Source organism: Colletotrichum chrysophilum (assembly GCF_026319265.1).
Source record: "Colletotrichum chrysophilum strain AFK26 chromosome Unknown scaffold_104, whole genome shotgun sequence".
In the NCBI taxonomy this organism is placed as follows: domain Eukaryota; kingdom Fungi; phylum Ascomycota; class Sordariomycetes; order Glomerellales; family Glomerellaceae; genus Colletotrichum; species Colletotrichum chrysophilum.
The window spans coordinates 114,738-137,623 of NW_026517391.1; the positions used below are offsets into that span (position 1 = coordinate 114,738).

A 22,886-nucleotide genomic window follows, 5' to 3' on the forward strand; every position below is an offset into this window, starting at 1 on the left:
TGAATTGTCGAGTTTTGCAATTTCAAAAATTTCAAACGTTTCTTGGTATTGGGTAGATTTTCACTCGACCAGGCGTCTCCTTTTCGTATAAGGAGTTTGATACGATGCTCCCCTGCTCTTTAGTGAGGCTACCTGAAGTCTCAGGCTGCTGCAATTTGTGCCCAAGTAAGAGAAGGTCAAAAAGCCTCAGCTTGGTCTTGCGAGTGAAAGGTTCATGGGGTAAGTATGAACAAGGGGCTTTGATCGAAGATGAAGAACTTGAGTCTGGGAGACCCAGTCAACAAGCCCAAACATTGCGCTCACGCCATTCTTCAATCTATTTTCGAAGACCTCATGTATGAGTCGACAACTCGCAGCGTATCAGAATGTCCAGAAGTTCAAGCCCAAATCTTTGGTCCAGTGTAAGTGGATGGGCGTTTGCTCCTTAATGTAAAACATTTACCCTCGGAACAACATGATGTCCAGACTCCAATGTCTGATTCTCGTATAGGCTCCTCTTATTATGATTCGTGGAATCGTGGACATAGATCCGAACGGGAACAGAACAAAAAGGGTTGCATCGTATTTGGCACTATTGAATTAAGGTATTCGTCCCAAGTACCGTTTTCCTCATCCAAGTGTCAAGACGCGGGGGAAGCCTCCGACACAGCCTCAATGCGGCACTGGCGCACTCAAATGTGCAACATCGCGCTGACAAAACAAACGTTCACTTGCGAGGCAAGAGAAACTCGGATGAAGACCTGTCAAGCATACCCTAGCTTGCTCTCAGCAAGATGTTTCGTGGAAGTGCGCATCAGACGATCCACCCGCACTCCTTTTCCTTGCGCTCGATATGAGAGTGCTACGAGGCTCGTTGGGTCTGACTCGCCGACTTATCCGAACCCCTGCATTGTGGTTCTTTGCAGGCGAGCTCTCCCAGGAACGGCCCAGGCCCGAATTCCCCTTGTGGCAGCTAAGCGTCTTTGTGATCGACTGCCAGTCTAGCCACCCCGCAATCTCCGTGCCGATCCACCTCGAACAAATTGTCGGGCGACACCAGCGCAATGGTACCGCATGGGCAATTTAATCCGCCAACGAGAAATCGACTTCTCGAGAACGGCTCGGTTGCAGAAATATGAACCCTTGGTGCCGTGAGTTGCCGTGCTGGGGTCTCCCCCAGCTGGCGTGCTCTCTAAGTTAAACTTCCAGAGCTCGGGATTGGTTGTTCTATCGGGTTTAATCTACGAGCTTGTCTCGTGCGTGCCGTCGACCGCCCCCGCCAATGAAGCCTGGGCACTCCCAGCAAGCGTTCCGCGGCCTCCTCATCCATGATTCCAACATGAAGGATGAACGCTAGAAGTTGGAACGATGCCGTCGCTACCGCTTTCGCGTCCATCCACACAAGAGCCTTGTGGACCCTTAAAGGAGAAATACATAAAGGACGCCAAGCCTCGATCAATGTAACCGGTAGATCATTCTCCAAGTTCGGATCAGATTTGAGACGAACCGACGAACACTTACATTCTTTTGTTTTTTGCCCAATATGAAGTCCTTTTTCACCGTCCTCACCTTCGTCACGGCGGCGCTGGCCGCCAGCCGCACCTCCGCCCCCTCGGGCTGCGTTGTCGTCAAGAAGTCCCCTAGCAGCGGCCAGTTCAGCACCATCCAGAAGGCCGTCGACTCCCTCTCCACGACCTCTTCCAGCAAGCAGTGCATCTTTATCGACCAGGGGACCTACAGCGAGCAGGTCCTGGTACCTGCCCGCACGGCTCAGCTTACCATCTACGGCTACACCGCCGACACGTCAAGCTACTCCGGCAACAAGGTGACCATCACCGCCAAGAAGAGCCAGGCTGATGGCCTTACGGATGACGAGACCGGCACCCTGCGCGTCAAGGCCAAGAACTTCAAGTTGTACAACGTCAACGTCGTCAACGCCTACGGCCAGGGTAGCCAGGCCATCGCCCTGAGCTCCTACGCCGACAGCGGTTTCTACGGATGCCAGTTCACCGGATTCCAGGACACTATTCTCACCCAGCAGGGCAACCAGCTGTACTCCAAGTGCCTCATTCAGGGTGCTACCGATGTCATTTTCGGCCAGAAGTCCATGGCTTGGTTCGAGAAGTGTGATCTCCGTGCCGTCTCTGCCAAACTTGGCTACTTCACTGGTAAGACTTGGATACCAACTCATGATACTGATGAAAATTTGCTAACATTTCGCAGCCAACGGCGCCGCCAGCTCCTCTGCCAAGTCCGAATATGTCTTCAACAGCTGCACCGTTGCCGCTGCCTCCGGTGCCACTGTTCCCGATGGTGCTTTCTACCTCGGCCGTCCTTGGGGTGCGTACGCTCAGGTCGTCTACCAGAAGACCACCATGACTGGCATCATCAACTCCAAGGGCTGGTCTGTCTGGAGCACCAGCGATGCCCGCACCGGCAATGTCTTGTTCGGCGAGTACAGCGACACTGGCATCGGCTCCCAGGGATCCCGCGCCACCTTCTCCAAGAAGCTCAGCTCCGCTGTCGCCATCTCCAGCATCCTCGGCTCCAGCTACGCCAGTGCTGGTTACTACGATGCTTCTTACATGTAAAAACAACAAAAACCATAAGGGCTCTCAATCAGGATTGGGTTATCGGGCTGGCATTTGGAGAGGCAGAGCCCCATTGAACATACTCCGGCACCTTACAATATTCTTCGTACATATTATTCCATCGTATATAACTTTCATCTCATTTGTGGATTTCAATTATTCTGTCCAATTCACTTCGCCACCATGATTGTCCCAATTCAGTAGGAAAACGTTGGACGCGTGTGCAGCTCAGATCTCGCGATCATGACATGACGAATCCTCAAAAAACTCAAATGTGACTTGCGCGTCCAGCTGTTTCTCGAAAATGCGAGGCGCTCGTTAGAATTGTTCGTTTCTTCTTGGGCTGCCCCTGTCGGCCTAGGTCCGTGGTGAAACAACACAAAATGAGGCTTAGTTTCAAGTACATTCAGCGGGTTCTCTGGCCCAAAGGCCCGGGCCACGGAGCATTCAAGTTGTCAGTTAGCTTGGCGGCCCAGATGCCAAGAACGGGATTAGCCTGCTGTAGTGGCCCAGCATGGGTGGTGAGGAGTAAAAAGTGATGGCTAAGCTTTTTGGACCACACGTTTGTCGATCGGATGTCGATGCCGATTGAACCCACTCGTTCCCCGGGGATGACTCCGCTCGTGCCCCTTAAGTTGCTGCAATCATGATGGATACGATTTCAGATCAAGTGCTTCTGTTGCGCAATGCGATACAGTGAGTCTCTTGTGAGTAGCCGATAAAAGACTTTTTCACTTCAGGGACATTTGTACAGCGAAGTGTTCTGCCGCCCTATTGTTTCACAGGATTTGGTAAAGTGGTCAGTCATCTCGAGGGCTCATGGTCAATGACTTTAACTTCATGCTGTTCTATCTGCGACGACATGGAGTTGACTGGGGCCTTTGGCCAAATCACATTTGCGATGCGCAGTTGACAGATGGTTACTTGTTCCCTTCGAGTCAATTGTGCTTTGGTCTCCAGCATCCATGAACCTTGAGCGGTTTGTATGGGAAATGAAACTTCATTTGGACAAAGACAAAATGACTCATCGTGACTCTTATTGAAGAATACGAAAGAACTCAAAGGCCCGTTGCAATGAAACAAATAATTGAAATCTTTGACAAACATGTGAGGAGTTTCACGATGCTCTGACTGACCCGCGACCGTGGCCCGTTGACTCTGCTGTGACCTAGGTATTGACTCGAATCGACCTTTTCTTTCGATTAAACTTACGATCGTAGCATGTATTCAGAACGTAATCCAACAAAATGTATTCGCATATAAATCTCGCGGCTCTTCGCACCTCATGGTTAAGTCCCATCTACGAACAGCATTATTCTACACCCCTCTTTGTCAGACACAAGCCCATCCAACTATGTCTTTGCCAGAACAAGCGTCTCCCAAGAGCGAAAGCGACTCCATGAGAACCTTTGGTCTCTCTCAGCCCACCTCGTATCGCTAGGTCTGTGTCAGATGCGGAAGATGGGGCTACTTTGCGAGCGACAAGGAAGTAACAAAGTCGCATACCAACATCGCGCGCGTTCCTGTTCTCCAAACGTCTTGCTGCCAGAACATCTTCTGCACTGACTGCATCCTCTCCACCATTAGCGATGGATTATGGGATGAAATTTGGCGGCCCCAAGAGTCGGGATATGGCATCCGGATTAGCTGTCCGGCCCGTTCTTGCGAAGCTCGGCGGCTGTGTCTAGATCTCGAGAGGTTGATTGAGTTCCTACTTGAGTGTGGCATCAAAAAAAGAACCCTTATCGGCTCAATTACACGCTTTCGTTATGCATTTGAAGCTCAACGGTCTATTCACAACAAGATCCCCGATATGAATGAATGGCAGGGCAAAGCTGGCAGCGACTTTCACAAACAACTCGCCCTAGCAGGACACATGTGGCCATGTGATGGGACGTGGCCGCGTGGCACCATGATGCACGTAGCCCGGTTTTCGTTTCGTGGTGGGGAGCCGATACCTGTGTTTCTAGGTTTATTCAAAGACAAGGTAAGGCGGAAGCCATGCGTGGTCTGCGACGGAGAATTCATGGAAACCTCCAGCGGCGAGGTCTTGAATGTCGTCTTCTATATGTTCGGGGACACCCAACGAACTCCGCGCACTGGAAAGTCGGTGTTCCCGCCTCGCAGCGTCTTTCTTGACTGCCACTCTAAACACAAACTCAATTGCTGCTTCCGATGCCATGACTTCAATACTGCGGCAAAACTAGATGATAACCAGGAGGTAACTTGTCCTGACGAGGGCTGCAAAAACATATTGACTCCTTCACAAGTCGAAGCAGTTGCACGGCCAGACACATTTGCGCGTTATGACAAAATGCAGCTCCAGAAAGGCTTGGACACCATGCCGTGCTTTCGATGGTGTGTCAACGAGCACTGCAGTGCCGGTCAGGATAACGACCTTGAAGGCTGCCCATCAGAGTATAAATTCTTCATCGAATGCAACGCCTGCGGTTTACCAATGTGTTTCCTTCACGGCCGAGTCTGGCACTTCGGTCAAACCTGCGAAGAATACGACGTAGCCAACGACCTTGTGGGAGGACGAGATCCAGAAACAGACCGCTGGCTGCTGGAGCATGCCAAACCGTGCCCGGGCTGCCAGATCCCCGTGGAGAAGAACGGCGGATGCTTCCACATGACGTGCAAATCGTGCAAAATGGAGTTTTGCTGGGTTTGCCTGGCTGACTGGAAGAATATTCGCCGATTCGTGGATGGACGGATGACGTACAATGTGTCGGGGCACAACTCTGAATATTACTTTCGACGAACCCACGTGCAGCCACACTTGGCTATTGGGAATGACGTTGGCGACGCTATTCGAGATGCCGAGGAGCTTTTCTGGTTGATGCCACAGTGATTTGGACGGTTAGGTATGTTTCAGCTGGTACGTTTTTGAAAAAATTGAGTCAGTGATGAAGCAAGGTGTTTGTCGTTTTTTCTGGTAACACGAAGTCGCTGGGACACGTGGCGATGATGGATTTTGGTTTTACCTCTGTTTGGTTAGTTGAGTCTTGAGGGTGAATGAGTACAGAAAGTGCATATGAGTCGTTTATGAGCTACTTTGGCTGCAAATTGATTGGCGTTTTTGGGGGTATCCTGGTGTAACATGGCTTGTCACTGGGGAGGAAGTCGACTGCGTGTGCTTGCAGAGATCAAGGGAACGCCCCAAGCTTCTTCGCAAGGGGAACAGGTTGTCGTCTATGTAGGCTTACGGCGTTGTGACTACTAACATTTCGCTGGTGCTGCTAATAGCCTAGGTGTGTACCTAATAACAAAAGCTGGTTATTGTTGCAACTGGGTAATTCTTGGAAGGCGTCGAAAGTGATGAATCTATGCAAGACTGCGGGTGAACGAACACTTCGAATAATTTAATTCGGTAGGGCTGATCGGATGATCTGCGGCGATCACGGGCGACCGGTATTGAGCTTCTGACCGGGCACACTTCTCGGCCGGAGTTTGCTTGGTTGCCGTGGAGCTTCCACGGCGAGAATCGCCAAACCTGACCAATGTGTCAAGTCGACTCATTGATCCCGGTTTCTGCTTGCGGCTGGCCGCTCTTAGACCGGTGGGACGAGTCAAGATTAGGAAAGTGGAAATTCACCAGCTGCATGAACTTCGTGTTGCGGATTAGCAAATCCTTTAACCCTCTCTCTTGCTCCGTTGGCCGTGTCCCGTCTTTTCACGGGGGAGGATCTGAAATTCAGGCCGGGTGGCTGTGGTGCTTAACGCCGGGCGGGATAGTGGCTCAACCTTGTTCATGCGTTCGGTCGGCTTTTTTTGCAGGCCCGAAAACGTTCTTCGGCGGGCCACACCGCTGAAGCCAACCCATCTTTCGGGACCGACTTATCATCAGGCACCCGAATTGGATGAAGACGATGGCATCATCGCGAAACCGAGTCCAATGAATCGGGGCCGGAAGAAAGGTGTGGGAAAGGCAAGGGGGAGCATTCCGTGTGTCTGTTTGTAATCCAGGCTCTGTCTCGGGCGCATTTGATGTTGTCTACTCCGATGCGTGTCGAGAGCAGGTGAGTGCGTCTTGGTTCATTCGTCTCTCTGTTCTAGCTCTGTTTGAGCAAGTATCACGAAGGCCAACGGCAGAGGCTGAAAAGTAACAAGCATTGGGCTCGAGATGAAGCAAATAATGACGAGGAGAAGCCAACGGACTTAAGGTTAATCTAAATTCAGACGACACTTGCAGCTTCATGATCTGGAGAAAGCATCCGCTCTCCGAGCGATTGCGGGTCCAATCAACTGTCAATTGTGACAGTGATGCTAGCGGCTGATTAATTCGTGAGGGAGGCCGGTGTTAAGAAAGGGACAGCTGAGCAGTAAGAAAAGGGGAGAAGAATCGGGGGGCACGGCGAGTAGCTAATGAAATATGTCCGGACAATCGGCGAACACAAGCACCGATCCGCCGTGTGGCGCCGTACCCTTCACCAACGAACAAGGACTAGGGGCCCCTAGTCGACCCGTCGACGCATCGGAAGACTTTTCGACCACACCTGCCCACTTCTCGCTGCGGATTCTTCCTTGCCCAAGGTCGCAAAAGGGGGCCACGAGGGCTTCGGCCAACGTCCTCGGACGTAAAGTCCGAGATATGCGAGCAGCGAAGAATATTCGATAATGCTCAACCACATTCCTTGGACGGTGACAGGCAGCAGCCCGGGTTGATGACGAATGTGCCCTAAAATGTTCCCGTTTCCGATGGAAGAGCTATCGTCCCCGTGGACCGACCGCCAGCTCGGCCGGCCTCCGCGTTTTTCGTTATCACACTTAATTGGGTACTTTTTATCTAGGGACCACCACACCGGGATGGAGACAGACGTGGGACCTTTCTTTTCGCAAGATCTCTTAAGAGCACGAATCACCCCATCGATTAGATCTGCTCTGTCATCCGGTACTTCGCCGACTTCATCAACTCACTCCGCATCAAAAAGTGATAGAGTCTATTAAGCCTCTGCATCAAGGAACAACATAACACCACCTACCTTCGAGCGCTTCGTGACTAAACTCAGCCCAGCAACACACATCTCGCCATGTCAACACAGCCGTTGCCGGCGAGGACGCCGTTTTTCCAATGGCCTGCAGCGCAACGAAAAGGGGCCATGATCCCTATGGTCATGTCCTCTGTCATGCTCCTCCTCCTAGTTCTCGCGAATATGTCATACCTTTTCGGCACCAGCTTCGATCAAGCCAAGCGTGCTCATGCCATCAAGATCCTCGCCGTCGACTACGATGAGGGCGCCATCGGCACCGCCGTCTCAAAGGCATCGCAAAGCCTCCAAGCCGCCAACTTCCCCACCATCGAGTTCGGCTCCGTATCCGAGTACTCAACTCCCGCATCAGTAAGGAACGCGGTCTGCAAGGGAGACTACTGGGGCGCGATCTACGTCTCCTCGGGCGCATCCGCGAAGCTCGCTAGCGCCATCAACGGCACGTCCACAAGCTACAACCCCGCCGACTCGATTACATACACGTACAACCAGGCTCGGTACCCGGCACAGGCGGACTCGCTCATTGCCTCGAACATCGTCAAGGTGGTTGGCATGGCGCGGAGCTTCTACTACCAGACTCCCAACGGCACCGCCGCACTACGATCTCTGAACGTCAGCAACCCGGCCGCCATTGCCGCCTACCTCAACCCCATCCAGTCGACTGCAGACCTCATCCAGCCCACTACCCAGGGCCCTCGCGTTTTCTTCAACACCGTCAACATCATCATCCCAACCTTGGCTCAGTTCTTCTACATCCTGGCACTTAACGGCATCGGCCTGAGCACTGGCATCCTGGCCAAGGCTCGTGTTCGCGATGTCTGGCTGATGCGCTTCGGCATCGGCAAGATCTACGGTTTCCTCACCGCACTCACCGTCTCTGGCTACCTCTGGGCCTTCCGCGAGTCATGGGACGTCGGCAGCTTCCAGTTCGGCAAGACCCTGCTCGTTTTCTGGCTGTACATGGATGTTCAGTGGCAGGTTCTCGAGTCGTTCGTCGGATCCTTCGTGCCCATGCAGTTCATGCCCTTCTTCGTCCTGACCTGGATCATCACCAACATTGCAAGCACCGTCGCCCCATTCGAGCTTATGCCCGGCTTCTATCGTATCGGCTACGCGCTGCCAGCGCACGAGGCCTACTCGATGATGGTGTTGGCCTGGTCTGGATGCGCTGACCAGACACGCGTTGCTCTACCGGTTCTCTTTGCCTGGTGGATCGCTGGCCACGTCTTGGCCGTTTTCTCCATCCGCAAGCGCTGTGCGGATGCAGGCAAGATGGCCGGTGCGGCCGCCGTCAAGGCCCCGGCACAGGAGCAGGAGCAGGCACAAGACCTTCCGATCCCTCCGCGTTCAGCAAGCACCGAGCTGACGCTCCGATCCGATGAGGAACAGGTCAGAAACGAGAAGTGAGAGGCTTCTGAAACTTGGTGCAGTAAGTCGGAGGATGTAATGCAGCAGCGGAGGGAAGCTTGATACCCAGGCCGAAGGCCTATGTGTTTTTACAGTTGATCAGACGTTGAAGAAGCGTGATGATGTGGTTTCGGTGCGGCTCTCCCACCTCGTTAGACTCAAATTAGACAGGCATCATGCATGAACCATGTAGCATTGGGCCACTGACATAATAAACTCTCCTCAAGACCATCCGCTCTCACATCGTGTGCCTGTGATTCTTCGTTCAGACCTTTTCCGACTAACATGAGAGTGATCCTGGCAAGATTTTGATAAACGGGGTTGAGAGGAGATGATTGGGTTTTTTCTTTTTTGAACACTATTTCTATGTCCATTCATACGAGGTCATGTTGGTTAATCCACGTGTAGCTTCAGATCGCGAGAGGACCCCGAAGCACGCTCAAGGCAGCAAATAACTCATTATCACAGTATTTGCGGGCAATGATCTGAATGTCGATCGGGGCACCCTCATAGTCCCCCTCCTCCCAGAACTTTCTCGCCCGCTTACAATCCTCACTCAGGGGAGTTGCGTCAGCTGGTGCATACCCTTCCTCTCCTTTCTTCAACGCCTTGACCGGCGTAGGTACCACAACACCAGGATAGTCGACGTAGTTCCAGAACGACTCATAATTCCAAAACAAGGCGCCATCATGCGGGCATGCGGGTCCCACATAGGCCGGACTGATCAGGACATCGACATCCTGTGCCATCCAGTGCTCGGCGAACTCGCACCTGAACTTGTCCCGAGAAACCCGTTGCTGGAGAATGCCGGCGGCATCAAGGTCCTGGTTCATGGCTTCTGCGGCTTCAAGGGTCCCCTTGGTCAGTAGCATTGCGGGCTCGCCCGTGGCAGCCATTGCTCCCTTGATCATCTTGCCACCATCCGGAACAAAGATGCGCTGGACGCTATCCATAGCATCGGCGGCTCTGAAGGGGACGAAGTCTTTGATTTCAAACGCGGGAGATTTGGCTAGCTGCTTACGGGCCCAGTTCAAGGCGCGGGTAACCGGAGGCTGCGGCACCACAACTCCGTCGTTCATCATGAAACCAACTTTCAAAGGTTTCGTCTTTTGTGTTGTCCCCAACCCAGTCCATGGGATTGGAATCAGTCTGGGGTCTTCCAAGTGGGGGTCGGCGTCTTTCAACACCGACACAAATAAGTCCATGTCCCTGAGCGATGTAGCCAACGGACCAGTCGAACCAAGCACATTGAGTTCACCGGCATAACCGTAGTCCCCAGTGAAGTCCCTCATAGGGAGATAGTAGGAAGTAGCCTTGAAGCCGTAGATACCGCAGAAAGCGGCTGGGGTTCTGATGCTGCCCCCAATGTCTGTACCGATAGCCAGCGGGCTCCCCCGCAGAGTCACCAATGCGGCTCCGCCACCAGTCGACCCGCCGGCTGACAGGTCGATGTTGTGCGGGTTGAGAGTGCGACCGAGAGGGGACACCGTCTCTAGATGCATGATACCCTGGGGCTGGAGCGTCTTGCAGTGGAACACGGCTCCCGCCTTGCGCAGAATGGAGATCATCTGGCAATCCTTCTCGGCTTTGTGACGCGTAACGATGAAGCCAAGAGATGTGTAGTGACCTGCCAGTGGGATCATCTCCTTGACGGCAATCGGCACACCGTGGAGTGGTCCAACCGTCTTGCCCGTCCTCTCCAAGTAATCGTCTAGGGCCTTGGCCTGCTCCAGAGCCTCATCCATGAACCATTCTGACAAGCAGCAGGTAAGCTGGTGCGCGACGATTGCCCTCTTCGAGTAGGCCGAGGCAACGGCCATGGCCGTGAACTTCTTGGCTGCGATGGCTTCGGCCAACGCGACGGCATCGTAGTTTTCGGTGATGTCAATCTCTGCGGACGATAGAATGCCGCACTCTCTCGGCAGGGCGACGACGTTCTTCGGTGGGCTGGCGATGACGGCCGGTGAGATGTGCAGTTCTTTAGGGACTTTTGCAGCGAACTCTTCTAGAATGGCCGCGTGGGCAGCCTCAAATTCCGGGGTGCCCGAGACATTGGGGAGCCGCTCGATTACTGGCAAAAGCTTGGATGACATGGTGGATTTGACGATGTCTCAGGCTGACATGAGGAGTACAGCTTGGAGGTGAGGGCGTATCTTATCTAGACCGACTGCAGTCAGCGGGCAGACGGCCGCATTATATCTTGGCCGGAATCTTGGCTCATGAACGATTGTTACTCAGCGTTACCATCATCGTCTCGAATTCAAATTCGTTGCACCAATGACGTCTTTGCTCAGCGCATGTGGTTGAGACGATGCGGGGGTCTTTGGGCCAAAGATCTTCCTCTAGCAGGATTACTGCATTGGGATGTCCGATACAAGCCGAGTCGGTTAGGCGTCTGATCCAATTGACATCACAAATAATCCCGATAAAGTCATGCACACAAGTGATCGCGTTAATGAGGTTTGCGGGGTCATATGTGCTTACATGTCCATGCTTACAGAGCATCTTACGATTCTAGGGTGCTTTGAAAGCAGAGCCGGCTCCGGAGCGCCGAAGCCGGAGCAGTTGGCCGGTTGAGACAAGGCTCCGCCGACTGCCTATGTGCACTTGCGATCACAAACTTAGAATAAACATAGAGTTGAATAATTCGAGACCTCAGACAGTATTTGGCCTGCATTGGGTGCATTCCAGTGATGCATTAATCCCTGAAAGTTTGAAGGTCCCTGTACCTCTGGCCTGGAGGCGCATCTATTCTTTGATGTAGAGGTGTGCAAGTTTACAGAACTTCTGACGCTCCTCAAGAGGCAACATATCTTTCAAAAGAACAGGCGTAACATCATGTAATTCATGTTCCCGATTTTCTCCCGGGCACACACCTAAATCAAGATAACTTGAAGAGGTGGAATGCAGCTTGTATCGACAAACCGAAAAACGAGGCATAGATAGATTTATCTACTTCAAGGCGGAACCAACCCGGTCGTCAATAGTTCAACTAGTGAAGCACAGCCATCTTTCTATTTCATGGTGAAGCGACTCCTCGGCCGGTCGCAAGGGCGAAGGTGTTGTCAGGGTAGCACCGCTTTTAGTCCACAATGAACTGAGCATTCAGTGGGGACCCCTGCGACACTCATTGCCAAGCATGTTCAGTTAGCGGAAACATGTCAGATACCCGGGAGTGGGTCAGCCACGTGCAGCATCTTAAAGGAAACATGGGATGATGCGACAGGTAGTTCTGAGTAGGTCTGCACTTGATTAGAGCCTGCCGGAAAGGGGGGAATGCGAAGCAATTTTGGCTGCCAGGAATTCCAGCGGGATACCGTCAATGACACGAACAGCTGTGTAATAGCATACTTTAGCAGAGTTGACGGGAGCATTGAGTGATGAATGTTTACGTTCATGTTATACTAGAGCTGCACCCTACGCAGCTGAAGGGCCAATATGGTGTAGTAATATTCCTGGAGACAGGGAGTCCTTGATCAACCATAGTGATGCCCGCGGCGGACGGGAACGGCACCCGCGGGCCACGGACGGTGTCCGAGTTTGGACGTCTTTGTTTCCAATGCATCTCGCCCACTTCCAGTTCTAGGTTCCACTGTTAAAGCAGCTAGACAACCGCCCTTCTTCTAACCCATTTGGTAATCCGCTAGGTTTTCTTGCATCATTTTCGTCTCACTTCCCCTGTCTGTAGTTGATCTCAGCATCGACAAGCATCGCATTGTCAACTATGGATGCCTATGTAGTGCACAAGTAGCGATAGCTTTACATCCGAGGATGCCGAATTCAATGGTAAAGCCTATTTTCCGATATGGGATGAGAGCAACATCGACCGGAAGTTAAGGCGGACGGATCTGCGGTTATCGAGCTGCCGCTGTGTAAGAGCAGTGTGGGAGCTGTCCAAGATGGCGCCTCTAGGACTACCGATTGTCTGATCATCAAGTCAAAAAAAAGCTATTTGATCAGCGCGTCTTGTCTGGCGCAATTTGTATGATGCTAGTTTGGCGAAACTGGGGGAGCGGGTGATGTCGACGAACATCTGGAGCGTGGGGGGTTTTAGTCTAGGTTGGCCCTTGTCGGCCGAAAGCTTCTGTTTCGAGCCAGCTACGGTACAGCCAATCACCTTCTTTCCCAAGGCTCCCATGTTTACGCACAATAACTTGAGGAAGATCTCAGTCATTTACAAGACCGCAACCGTTGTGGGCCGACCCTCTCGTATCTACAGCGGTGCTGTGTTTTTAGTGTTCTATTAATATTTCCGGCGGGCTGTGTTTCAATCATTTCTTTGGCATGGTCTCCGTGCAGTACCATCCCTTCGGCTGAAGCAATCTCGAACCCGCATCTAGACCTGCAGCACGACAATTTTAACCCTCTCACCCATCGAGATGTACAAATATTTCGTTACTAGTGTTTTGAAACTTTCCCCATACGGCTAAGCCTGTGAAGTTGCCAGAGAAGAGCGTATGTTGGCAGGCAGATCATCTCGGAAGCACCAGCGTCTCCAAAGTATAAGAGTCACACGCCTTCCCGTGTCAACTACCTCAGTCCTCACTATCCAGCAACAACATTCTCCGAAATCATCTCCAAGAACATCTTCAACAATTTCAAAAACATAGCAAGTCTCTACGAAATACCACACTACTCAGATCCAACCCTCAAAATGCGTTTCTCCGCCGCCATCTGCCTTTTCTTGGCCTCGTCGGCCTTGGTATGAAATGTTCACGAACCCCAACGACGGCTTCAATTCTAACAAAAATACTTAGGCCCAGTCGTCCAAACACTCAACGACCCACTCTGCAGCCAGTAAAACCGCTTCAGCCGCCGCCACTACTAGCCACAAGACTACCAGTAGCCGTGCTGCTGGACCGAAGGAAACTGCTGCAATTGCTTTGGGAGCCCTGCTCGGGGGTGTGGGCGTTGTCGCAAACATGTAAAGAAGGGAAGATGGTTTGCGCTTGCGCTCACTGCCTTGGTGTCTACAGCCTTTTGTACATCGTCACGCTTGCACAAAAAGCTTTGATTTTCTTTTTTACTTCTTCTAGTGATGCTTTTGCTTTTTCTTTAGCAGCAATCTAGTTTGACTTAGAACATACCACAATCATAAAGTTGATCTCTGGATGGTCATAAACGCTCCTTCGCAAAGGCTCTTGTCAAATCATTCAGACTGACGGCTCAGTCCGGATCATTGGTAGTCTTCTTCATTCTTCAGCTCGAAGAACAGCCAGTCCCGCGTGAGTACATTTCTCCACTGCTAATTCTATACGGGGACAAGCATTTCTTTTGGAGCTTCCTATCTGGTTTGACTTGATTTTGGAATTAATGTCCGAAGCCGGGCGCAGGTGGCGAGTCCACTCGGCAGACCGTATCAAGCTTGCCCTTTGACGGCTTCGGAAAGCTTCTTGCACGTATTTGTGTTGAAACCTTCAACTTTCTTGGTTCATATCTCTGTTAACATATAACTTATTTTAGTGAACAGAAATGACATAAATGTCTAGACCCAAAGACCCCTACAACGATGTCATCTCCCATCTATCCTCCAGCACACAATTACTTATTCCCAGCCCTTTTGCTTTAATCGTCTATTGAGTATCCACCTGCGCGTTCAGCTTCCAGTCTCTTCGGTACCTTATACTGAATACAAACTTAAGCACACACGTAGCCATTCGCATCAATTTCCATGGTCTGTGATGCTCTCGCTGTCATTCTCGCTACCCTGGCAGTAGCTGCCATCATCTCACCAATCCATGTATTTGCCTATGGCAATGAAATCGACGATACTAATGTAGATGTTCTCCACTCATGGCAAAGAATGCTTCTAATATTTCACTTGTATTAACATTTAGGTATTGACCGGATTCGTGAATAAGACAAGACCTTTGGGCAAGCACGCCGCTGCAAATGGTCCCCAGCACCCCCTGTAGTTGGTAAGGCTGTCCATATGCTCATCATTGACGTTGCTTCGATCAGACCAACAACCGACTCCGTTACACTAATTTCTGGAGGCGTCTGGGTCCCAAACCACTCCCGTGGGCAGGACTCCCAGCTCGTCGAGCCTCACTCTCTCCACTCCAGCATCCACAACGACCTCGACCTCTAACGATGTTTCTCTTATCAACACCCCCCACTACCAACACCTCCAGCCCTAACATGAGAGGTTTCATATTCTACAGCTTTTGAATGTCAGCCGCTATCTAGTGTAATGCGTGCTCAACACATTCCAAATTGCCTCAAGATATACAGGCCCGTAAGCTTAGAATCGAGGTAAGAAAGAGTCGTTACTCTACTCTTTTAGGAAAGGTATGGGTAATATGGCTTTCGCAGGATCGTCAGGACCTTTTGCAGTGAGCCATGACCTGATACCGAAGCCATATCTGTCGTTGGTTGCATGATTGCATCATCTTCTCCTAATGGTACTTAGGATTCGAGATGCCTCCATACGAAAGATGATGCTGCATTCATCCATAGCGGCTATTTGCAACTGGCGTAGGAGGGGTCAAAGTATTGACAAGAGCCTCATCGATTTCTGTTCTTTGCCCTGCGGAGATGCGGTCCCCGCATGTGGCGGCTGAGAACCCTTCCAAAGCTATGCTGCGTGACCCTTTCACAACTACTAACCCTTGGCTTCTGGAACAAGAAGGTAGCACGGAACAATTACTCGAAGGGCCATGCGGCTTACTCACATTCTATCTCTCACTGCATAAGATAGCGTTTGACCCAGTCTACCTTTTGCGGCTCTTTCTCAAGTACCGTGTAAGTATTCCTTTCATACTCTTGATTTTGGCCTGAGAGCTCCAACGTAAGCCTAAAGGCACGCCATGACGCAGTCAAGTCCCAGCTTGAAGTTAGTCGCATGGTGTACAATCTCTAGTAAATGTTTTGGCAGTGAGTTGTCTAGAAAGAACTACGAGGTCACAGAGATTGAGGCCGAATCTTCGCAGCATTGTATGAACCTCGGCTATTACTTCAAGAGAGCCTACACGATACATTCCCCAGCAATCCTGGATGAACTATTGTGGCTCTGCGGGATCTTACACAAGCCACACACGACCCCTTTGTGATGGCTCAGAGACACATTTACCTCAATGCCGGTCCTTTTGTTATTTTGCTGCCTACCCGTGTCTCAAGAATCCCAAGGTAAGCCACTGTCGCGTTGCTCGACAGGAGTCCAGAACTGCATTTTGGCGTCTAGCGCCGCCAACGACAGCGCGTTGGCACCACCGCGGCGGCTCATTTGACGCAAACGTTCTTTTGACGGCATGCATATGCCCGCCCGAAGCGTGGCGACCTCCCTTGCTGGGAGAGACATGCAGGGGACTTTTATCTTCAACTATTCCGTCAAGCCACAGCCAACATAATAACGAACCCACCACCCCTCCTCCCACCCCTCCTTCAATGGAATGATTCAGTAAGCGAGGCCTTCACTGACCGAGAATAATATCAACCGCGGCATTGTTTCAGGTTCGGGGGATCATTGCACCTCGGAAACTGAACTGCTGTGGTTGTTGTGGCAAATGCATATCGACGTTGACCGGTCAGCTTACTAGGTGAGGCTTCTCTCGTTGTCTCGTTGGACATGACCCCGAAAGTCCGCCTTGCAGCAGCCCAGCCCTCCTCCGTCGGCGTAGGGAGGAATTGTGGGGAACGATCTTTCTAGTTGCTTGTAAAACACTCATTATTCGTTTTGGGCAGATCTACGTGCTCGTCCTGGGCTTCGTAGCAGTTTTAGGGCGCCCGGGTAGTCCCCAATTAGAGTTCACAGGCAGAGGCAAGGAAGTCTAGGACTAAGCCTACTGATCTTCGCGTGTGCCTGGCCTCTGATCCACAGATTCGGCCCCCAGTACCCAACGGTCTGGGGATTGGTGCTGGAACAATGAGTAAGACGCTTCATTCAGCCTCATTGTCAAGGTGCGAGCTGCTGACGGGGCGGACGAATGAGAGCGCTGGATCGTGTCTTGGCCACCACATGAACCTACAATTTCCTATTTCGGTAGTTGGTCTTTTCCCCAAACCTCGGTTGCGAACTTACGCCAGTATAAACGTACCATTACCCTTTTTGGAAGTCGAGGCTCAACTAACCAAGCAGATGGGTCGCATCGTATTATCTCTTCTCTCAAGGTGATTCCAGAAGCCCGGTTAGAGGTCGAAAAGACGCGTGTCAGCCTCACAAATACGGGGGAAGCCGATTTACACTCTCTGTTACAGGTTCCAGGGAATCCAATTCAGTTGGCCATTTTGCCGTCCACGACTATGATTGGACAATTGGTTCGACGAGGGAAGTCCGCCCGGGCTATACTAACATCAAATTCATAGCAATTCACTGGTGCCTAACATGCGCCGATGAGCATGCTCTCATCTTGTTGAAACCACCACGGGACGTTGGCTAACATCCCACGCTTCCCACGAGCCACATCAGGCGGTGCCGATATCGTTACCCCCTGCTGCCATGCCACCCTTACGGCCGCACTTAACATACCAACACACCATAGTCGCATCTACAGTGTGCCGGTGACACTATCGTACTGGTGAGCCTGCGGCTTCTCATTGGCCTCAAGACAAGGAGAAAGGACCGATATATCGGGAAAGGCGCCCTTGGTTTCATGCAAGGTCTGGTAGGGCTGAGGGAGTCCTTGCCGATGCCACCTTATTCCCAAAAAGCGCATGTACATGTTGTTGATTGGGAGCCAAGGATACCCCCCGGTGTAGCCGCGCGTGCTGCATCGACCTATCAACCTCCTGACAACCTTTCCTGTCTGGAATTCGTTCTCCTAGGACATCGTGTATTAACAACACTTTGAACGGTGACATCGGAGAAGACCCACGCCGGCTTGCCGCTCTCACGATATATAAGTCTGCGACTAAAGCCCTCAGTTTGATTTCGTTCATCAGCTATATCATCTCTCAGTCTATCAACACATCAATCCTTTCAACACCACCATCCGCATCACTTACTTCCACACTTTTATCAATAACACCTTCACATCAATACAATGCCTGCTCCTCTCGTTCCCGCCGGTGCTGTCGCTGCTCTCTCCGACCCCTCGAAGGTCTGCCACTGCGATGCGGCAACTTTGGCTGCACAGTCGCCATCGAGCCCGAACTGCACGAAGTGTCTGCTGCCGAAGCCTGCTGCTAAGTAGATTCGATTGACTGTTGCGATACAGTAGTGGTAAGTTACTTAAAGAGATAACAATGAAGTCCAAGGATATGAACTTTCAGTAGCATTTCACTGACTCCAAATCTTAGATCCCCCAGTATCCGATTCGAATAGACAGACTGCATTCGACAAAAGCATGCGCTGCTGGGATGGCAATACCAGGATCATAATACGCATACGATTCAACTTTCTTATCTTGGGTGGGACCTTCGACTTCCAGGTTGGGCGGTGCGTTTGACACAGGATTGGAGTCAAGGGAAATCTACAAATATACACGGGGAGGAATCTCGGGGTTAGAATGGTGTTGTCGGTTTTGTCATTTCTGTGGGATCTATGGTTCCCGTCCACTCTTTTCACTATCCATGGATCAGTTTTGTAGATGCGCACAATATGAAACCCGAATTTCGCATGCAGCTGATGTCCTATTGATGGTACATTTTTTGTCCTTGGCTTCATCAAAACCGTGGCTAATCGTTTGGTTTACGGCTATATAAAACAACAAGATATTCATGAAGCATATCACTCGAATAAAGACTCTAGTGATAGCAGGCAAACGGCTTATATAGAGAAAGAGTCAGTGCGAGTTAAGTGAACATAACTCTAATTTGTATTCGAGAAAGGGTGCACCGCCATGGGCCTTTCTCATTCGGGGGGAGGGGGGGGACAAAAAAAGCATACCATGATGGCATACACCACATTCTGATGTGAAGGTAAGCAAAACAAAGATGCAGTTCGATGAGTCCAAAAAACAAAAGAAGATCTCCTCGACGGGGAATTGAACCCCGGTCCCCGGCGTGACAAGCCGATATCCTCACCACTAGACTATCGAGGATTTGCTGATATCACAACCGGCAACATCCGCTACTATGTTCCCCACCCACACCTTACCCACCAAACTTTGGGCGCCCCTGTCATCGCCCTCTCCAACAGTTTACCGCTCAAAGCATGCATCCTTTCAAGTTTCCTAGTGCTCGTTCAGGATTCTAAATCACTAAACATTAACGCAAAACTATTAGATCTGATTGACCAGCACTGCCATCTGTCCAACTATCCAACCTTGATCAGCTTCACTACGATACGTATGTCTTGATTTACACCACGCTATCCCCAAACGACGACGGCTGTGCTAGCGCCATTCCTTTCAGTGGCTGCGCCGCTGCGCGACAGCGCATGTCCAGGACGGCGGCCGCCCTCATCTGACATCATTCCCGCCCCGGGACTTGCAGCCATAGCCGCAATACATAATTCAGCTGCCTAGAGTGAAGCACGCGACTGGACAGAGATACTACATGAGGACGGTCGCTTCTCGGTTCATAAGCGCAGCAACTGCCGCAAGCGACAAGAAAACCTCTTGAGCTTAGCCACAGTCTGTCTCTGGGCATTGCACGCGCCAAGCTCGCTCACCTGAAGCAACAATCACAAATCACACGGACTTTCCGACTTGAAGCGCAGTCTTGAGAAGATCACACGGAATTTGACCATCAAATTTTCCAATGGAGACAATCGTCATAGAGTGTCAAAAGCTGCAGTCAAAACTGGCTCCAGCTGGCGAGACTATTCGCCATTTTATCGCCGCGTATCCTGGCGGTCAAGTCCAGCTTTCGCCATTATTGGAGGAGCTTCTGAGCTTGCCCAATGTGGTAGTCAAGCTCGAGCAGAATGCGTCAGGTTGCGAGGCGGATGACGATCTTGTATCCAAGATTAGTCGGATTCCTCATATTTGCGTCGATAACATTACGCAAATCGAATCACTTCTTCGCATCTCATCCCGACTTTATCCCCATGAAATGGAGAGCTTGTCAGAGCAGGCTGCTGTTATGGGCTCGCTTCTCGCGACAGAACGCAGGGCTCTAAATCTAGCTGTGAATGCCCTCTATTTGTGAGTTGTCTTTGGGTACCTGTTAGACACCGTATGTTAATCGATCTAGGGTCAAAGGGTTACAGCGAGCTGAGCGAAACGGCGAATCACCTCCATATGCCACAAACCCCATTCTTCAGGACATCTCATCGATACAAACCTTGCTGGGCCAAGAGACGTCGTCAGAGAGCATAACCAGGTTGCTTCGAGAGCTTGAAATCCAAGACAGAGAGTCTGCTGGTTTCCAACAACTTCATACTACCACAATCAGCGGCTTCCTCAACACGCTCAAATCATTTGTTGAGCAGCAGTCGGGGGCCATGTCAACCCTTCAAGTTGCACGAAGATCGATCGCAGGCAGCGCTAGCTCTAACATGAGCCCGCCTCCAGAACTCGATTTGAGCTACCTCGCTCCCACGCTTCTGGAACCGCCCCCCTCAAACGTCAATTTTAAACATATTGGGAAAATTGTGATGAACCTTGAGAAAGAGCCCCTAGATATCAAGTTCATGCCAGGCAACCCGGTGACTTTCGCAACTGCAAGCTTCCACAGGGACGTTGTCCTCTTTAACGCCACGACTGCCGACCGCCGGAAAGAAATCAAGGTCAAGGGTGTCCATATGATATTTTCACCGATGGGCGACCTTATGGCCATAACAGTGGAACACATGGACGAACTCCCTCACAAGCAGAAGCCCATTCCCATTACACACGACTTCGTTCGGTTTAAGAAGCCGGCGCTCTACGTGCTCGACACTCCTCGCGGAACGGGCATGACGAGCAGGCGTTTCTTCTTGCAATGGCATGGCATTCGCGCATTCTCGTTCAATCCAGAGGGCTCTCTGTTGGCGATCAAGGGAGTTCGACATCGTGTTGAACTTATCAGTAGCGCGAAGGGCCTGGGCTATGGCGTCGTCAGAAGCCACACAGACGAAGTAACACACGCAGAGTTCACAGCCGACGGCGAAAGACTCGCAACGATGTCCAAAGATGGTACCATGCGAGTCACGAATATTCGCACGCTCCATAGCGTCGCGAAAGTGGAGATGGACAGCTGGAGGAATCCACTTCAGCTGGCCGTTTCTCCCTCAGGAGTAGTGGCCTCAATATGGGGGCGCACGGTGACAATCTGGGACTATCAAACGGGGGCAATGAACAGCTACAACTTCGAGACCGCGCGTGGTAGTGAAGGTTGGCCCTTGGCTATCTCACCCGACCTTCGATGGGTTGCGAGTCGGACGGACGAAGGGGCCGACGTGACCGCCCTTGCTACGGGCAAGGTCGTGTACTCAGCAAGGCTCGAGACTGGGTTTGTGACCTCGGCAGCTTTCTCAAATGATAGTAAATACTTGGTGTTCGGCAGATGCACGAATGGGCATCATGGGCGGGCTGACTCTGGCATTCTCAACATGTGGGAGATTGTGGTTTGAGGTGATTACGACGAGGAACAATATGTTATTGAATGCTTTTATTATGTTTCAGATACCAATTCATATGTTCTCGGATGGATTTGAGTAAGAGCATATAGGGTTGGACCCTCCACGCCGCGGCCAGATTACTCGCCAAGATGCCAGGTGCTCCCTGATTCCTCACAGCTTCCAGAAGCCCAAATGTGGCCTTTGAAATATCCGCCTACGGAGCCTCGAAACCTTCGATTTTCGTATTGGTGGTTCGTTCGATCCGAGTTATTTGGTTTGTCTGCGTCTGTAACAACAACTGCGGCCGCCAAGTCGTGCAGATCCTCGTCGCCCTCGGCGCCCGCATCTCAGCAACTGTTGCTCCTTGAAGGTATCATGGCGAACCTGCCGAATCTCCCACCAGAAATCGTGATCAAGATTGCGAAGTGCATATAATCGAGGCGGCCTTTCCGAAAGCTGACTCATCATCACGGATGATGGCCTGGCTAAGGGCGTTGGCAAATCCGATGGACTGTTGATAGTCTCCGCCTCTGAATGACGACCCGAGCGAATCCACTACTTCCGGAGAGGGTGTAGTAGTATGTTATATAGCGGAAGGAGGACGATGAAGTATACGATGGCCTGTCCGAGGCTTCTAGTCAGCGCACATGATAGAAATCATCACAAATTGAGAACAAACCACACTGATTCATGAGATCGAGCATCTATTTGACTTGAATGCCCCGCTTGGTAACATAACTTCTCTCATATCGTTTAGTAGAGCTAGATTGCTTAGTCAACTTAAAACATTTTCAGCCATGCACTGATGGAATGAGAACGTTCTTTACCTTTCTTTATCATGCTCATGACTTGACTCCATTGAACAGACCAGACGTCAGCTGGTAATAATGGATTTCACCCATGAAGGCGTAACCCATGTCGTGAACCCGGCAGTGAACAGGGCATCTATCATCTCGCGACTCGTGGCTTTGCTATGTGCTTGGAGCACTCGGAAAGCTTTTCACACCCTTTGATTTCTATCGGATCAGAATCTTTCTGTTCAGGATGATGACTTCGGACCACTCTCACGTCGAAATGAGAGACGTTTGTCGTACATGGACATCTTTGGTTTTCGTTGGACTGAGAGTCTGGTGGATCATTTTGGAGCGCCAGAACGGCTGCTATGACGACTCTTAGAGTTGCCATATATGCGTTAAAACTTGCTCGATATTATGACTTGTAAGAGGTTTCGGAGAGGCAATGATGTCTGAACCCTACGTTCCATTCGGGCGCACACGTTCATGGCGCATGAGTAGCCAATGCTACGGTAGACCTTCGTATTTAATCACATTTTTTCAACATAGTCCAGTGTATATCCTTTCGGGGCTAAGTCTTAATCCATTGTGATGATGCTCATAGTGCCACACGGATCGACAAACTTCAAACGACAAGATGTTGCCCAGAGTTTACAAACCAGGCAGCCGTATTTTCGAGCCGAATTTTCAGAGACACGTG

At 51.1% G+C, this 22,886-nt stretch overlaps 3 protein-coding genes and 1 non-coding gene across 4 annotated transcripts; 2 read left to right on the forward strand and 2 right to left on the reverse strand.

Moving 5' to 3' along the window:
- Nucleotides 1-1,522: 1,522 nt before the first annotated feature.
- On the forward strand, nt 1,523-2,570 carry COL26b_010106 (uncharacterized protein; the record flags this gene model as incomplete). The annotated part of the gene is made up of 2 exons (XM_053182816.1): nt 1,523-2,147; nt 2,203-2,570. 2 exons carry the CDS (start codon nt 1,523-1,525, stop codon nt 2,568-2,570), a joined length of 993 nt encoding a protein of 330 aa, XP_053033263.1.
- A 5,033-nt stretch (nt 2,571-7,603) lies between these two features.
- On the forward strand, nt 7,604-8,968 carry COL26b_010107 (uncharacterized protein; the record flags this gene model as incomplete). Its single annotated transcript, XM_053182817.1, has 1 exon — nt 7,604-8,968. One exon carries the CDS (start codon nt 7,604-7,606, stop codon nt 8,966-8,968), a length of 1,365 nt encoding a protein of 454 aa, XP_053033264.1.
- Nucleotides 8,969-9,378: 410 nt separating this feature from the next.
- COL26b_010108 (uncharacterized protein) lies at nt 9,379-11,061 on the reverse strand (the record flags this gene model as incomplete). Its single annotated transcript, XM_053182818.1, has 1 exon — nt 9,379-11,061. The coding sequence occupies one exon, from the start codon at nt 11,059-11,061 to the stop codon at nt 9,379-9,381; it is 1,683 nt and encodes a 560-aa protein (XP_053033265.1).
- Nucleotides 11,062-18,876: 7,815 nt separating this feature from the next.
- COL26b_010109 lies at nt 18,877-18,948 on the reverse strand. Its single transcript has one exon. It is a non-coding gene; the product is annotated as a tRNA-Asp (tRNA).
- Nucleotides 18,949-22,886: the final 3,938 nt, after the last annotated feature.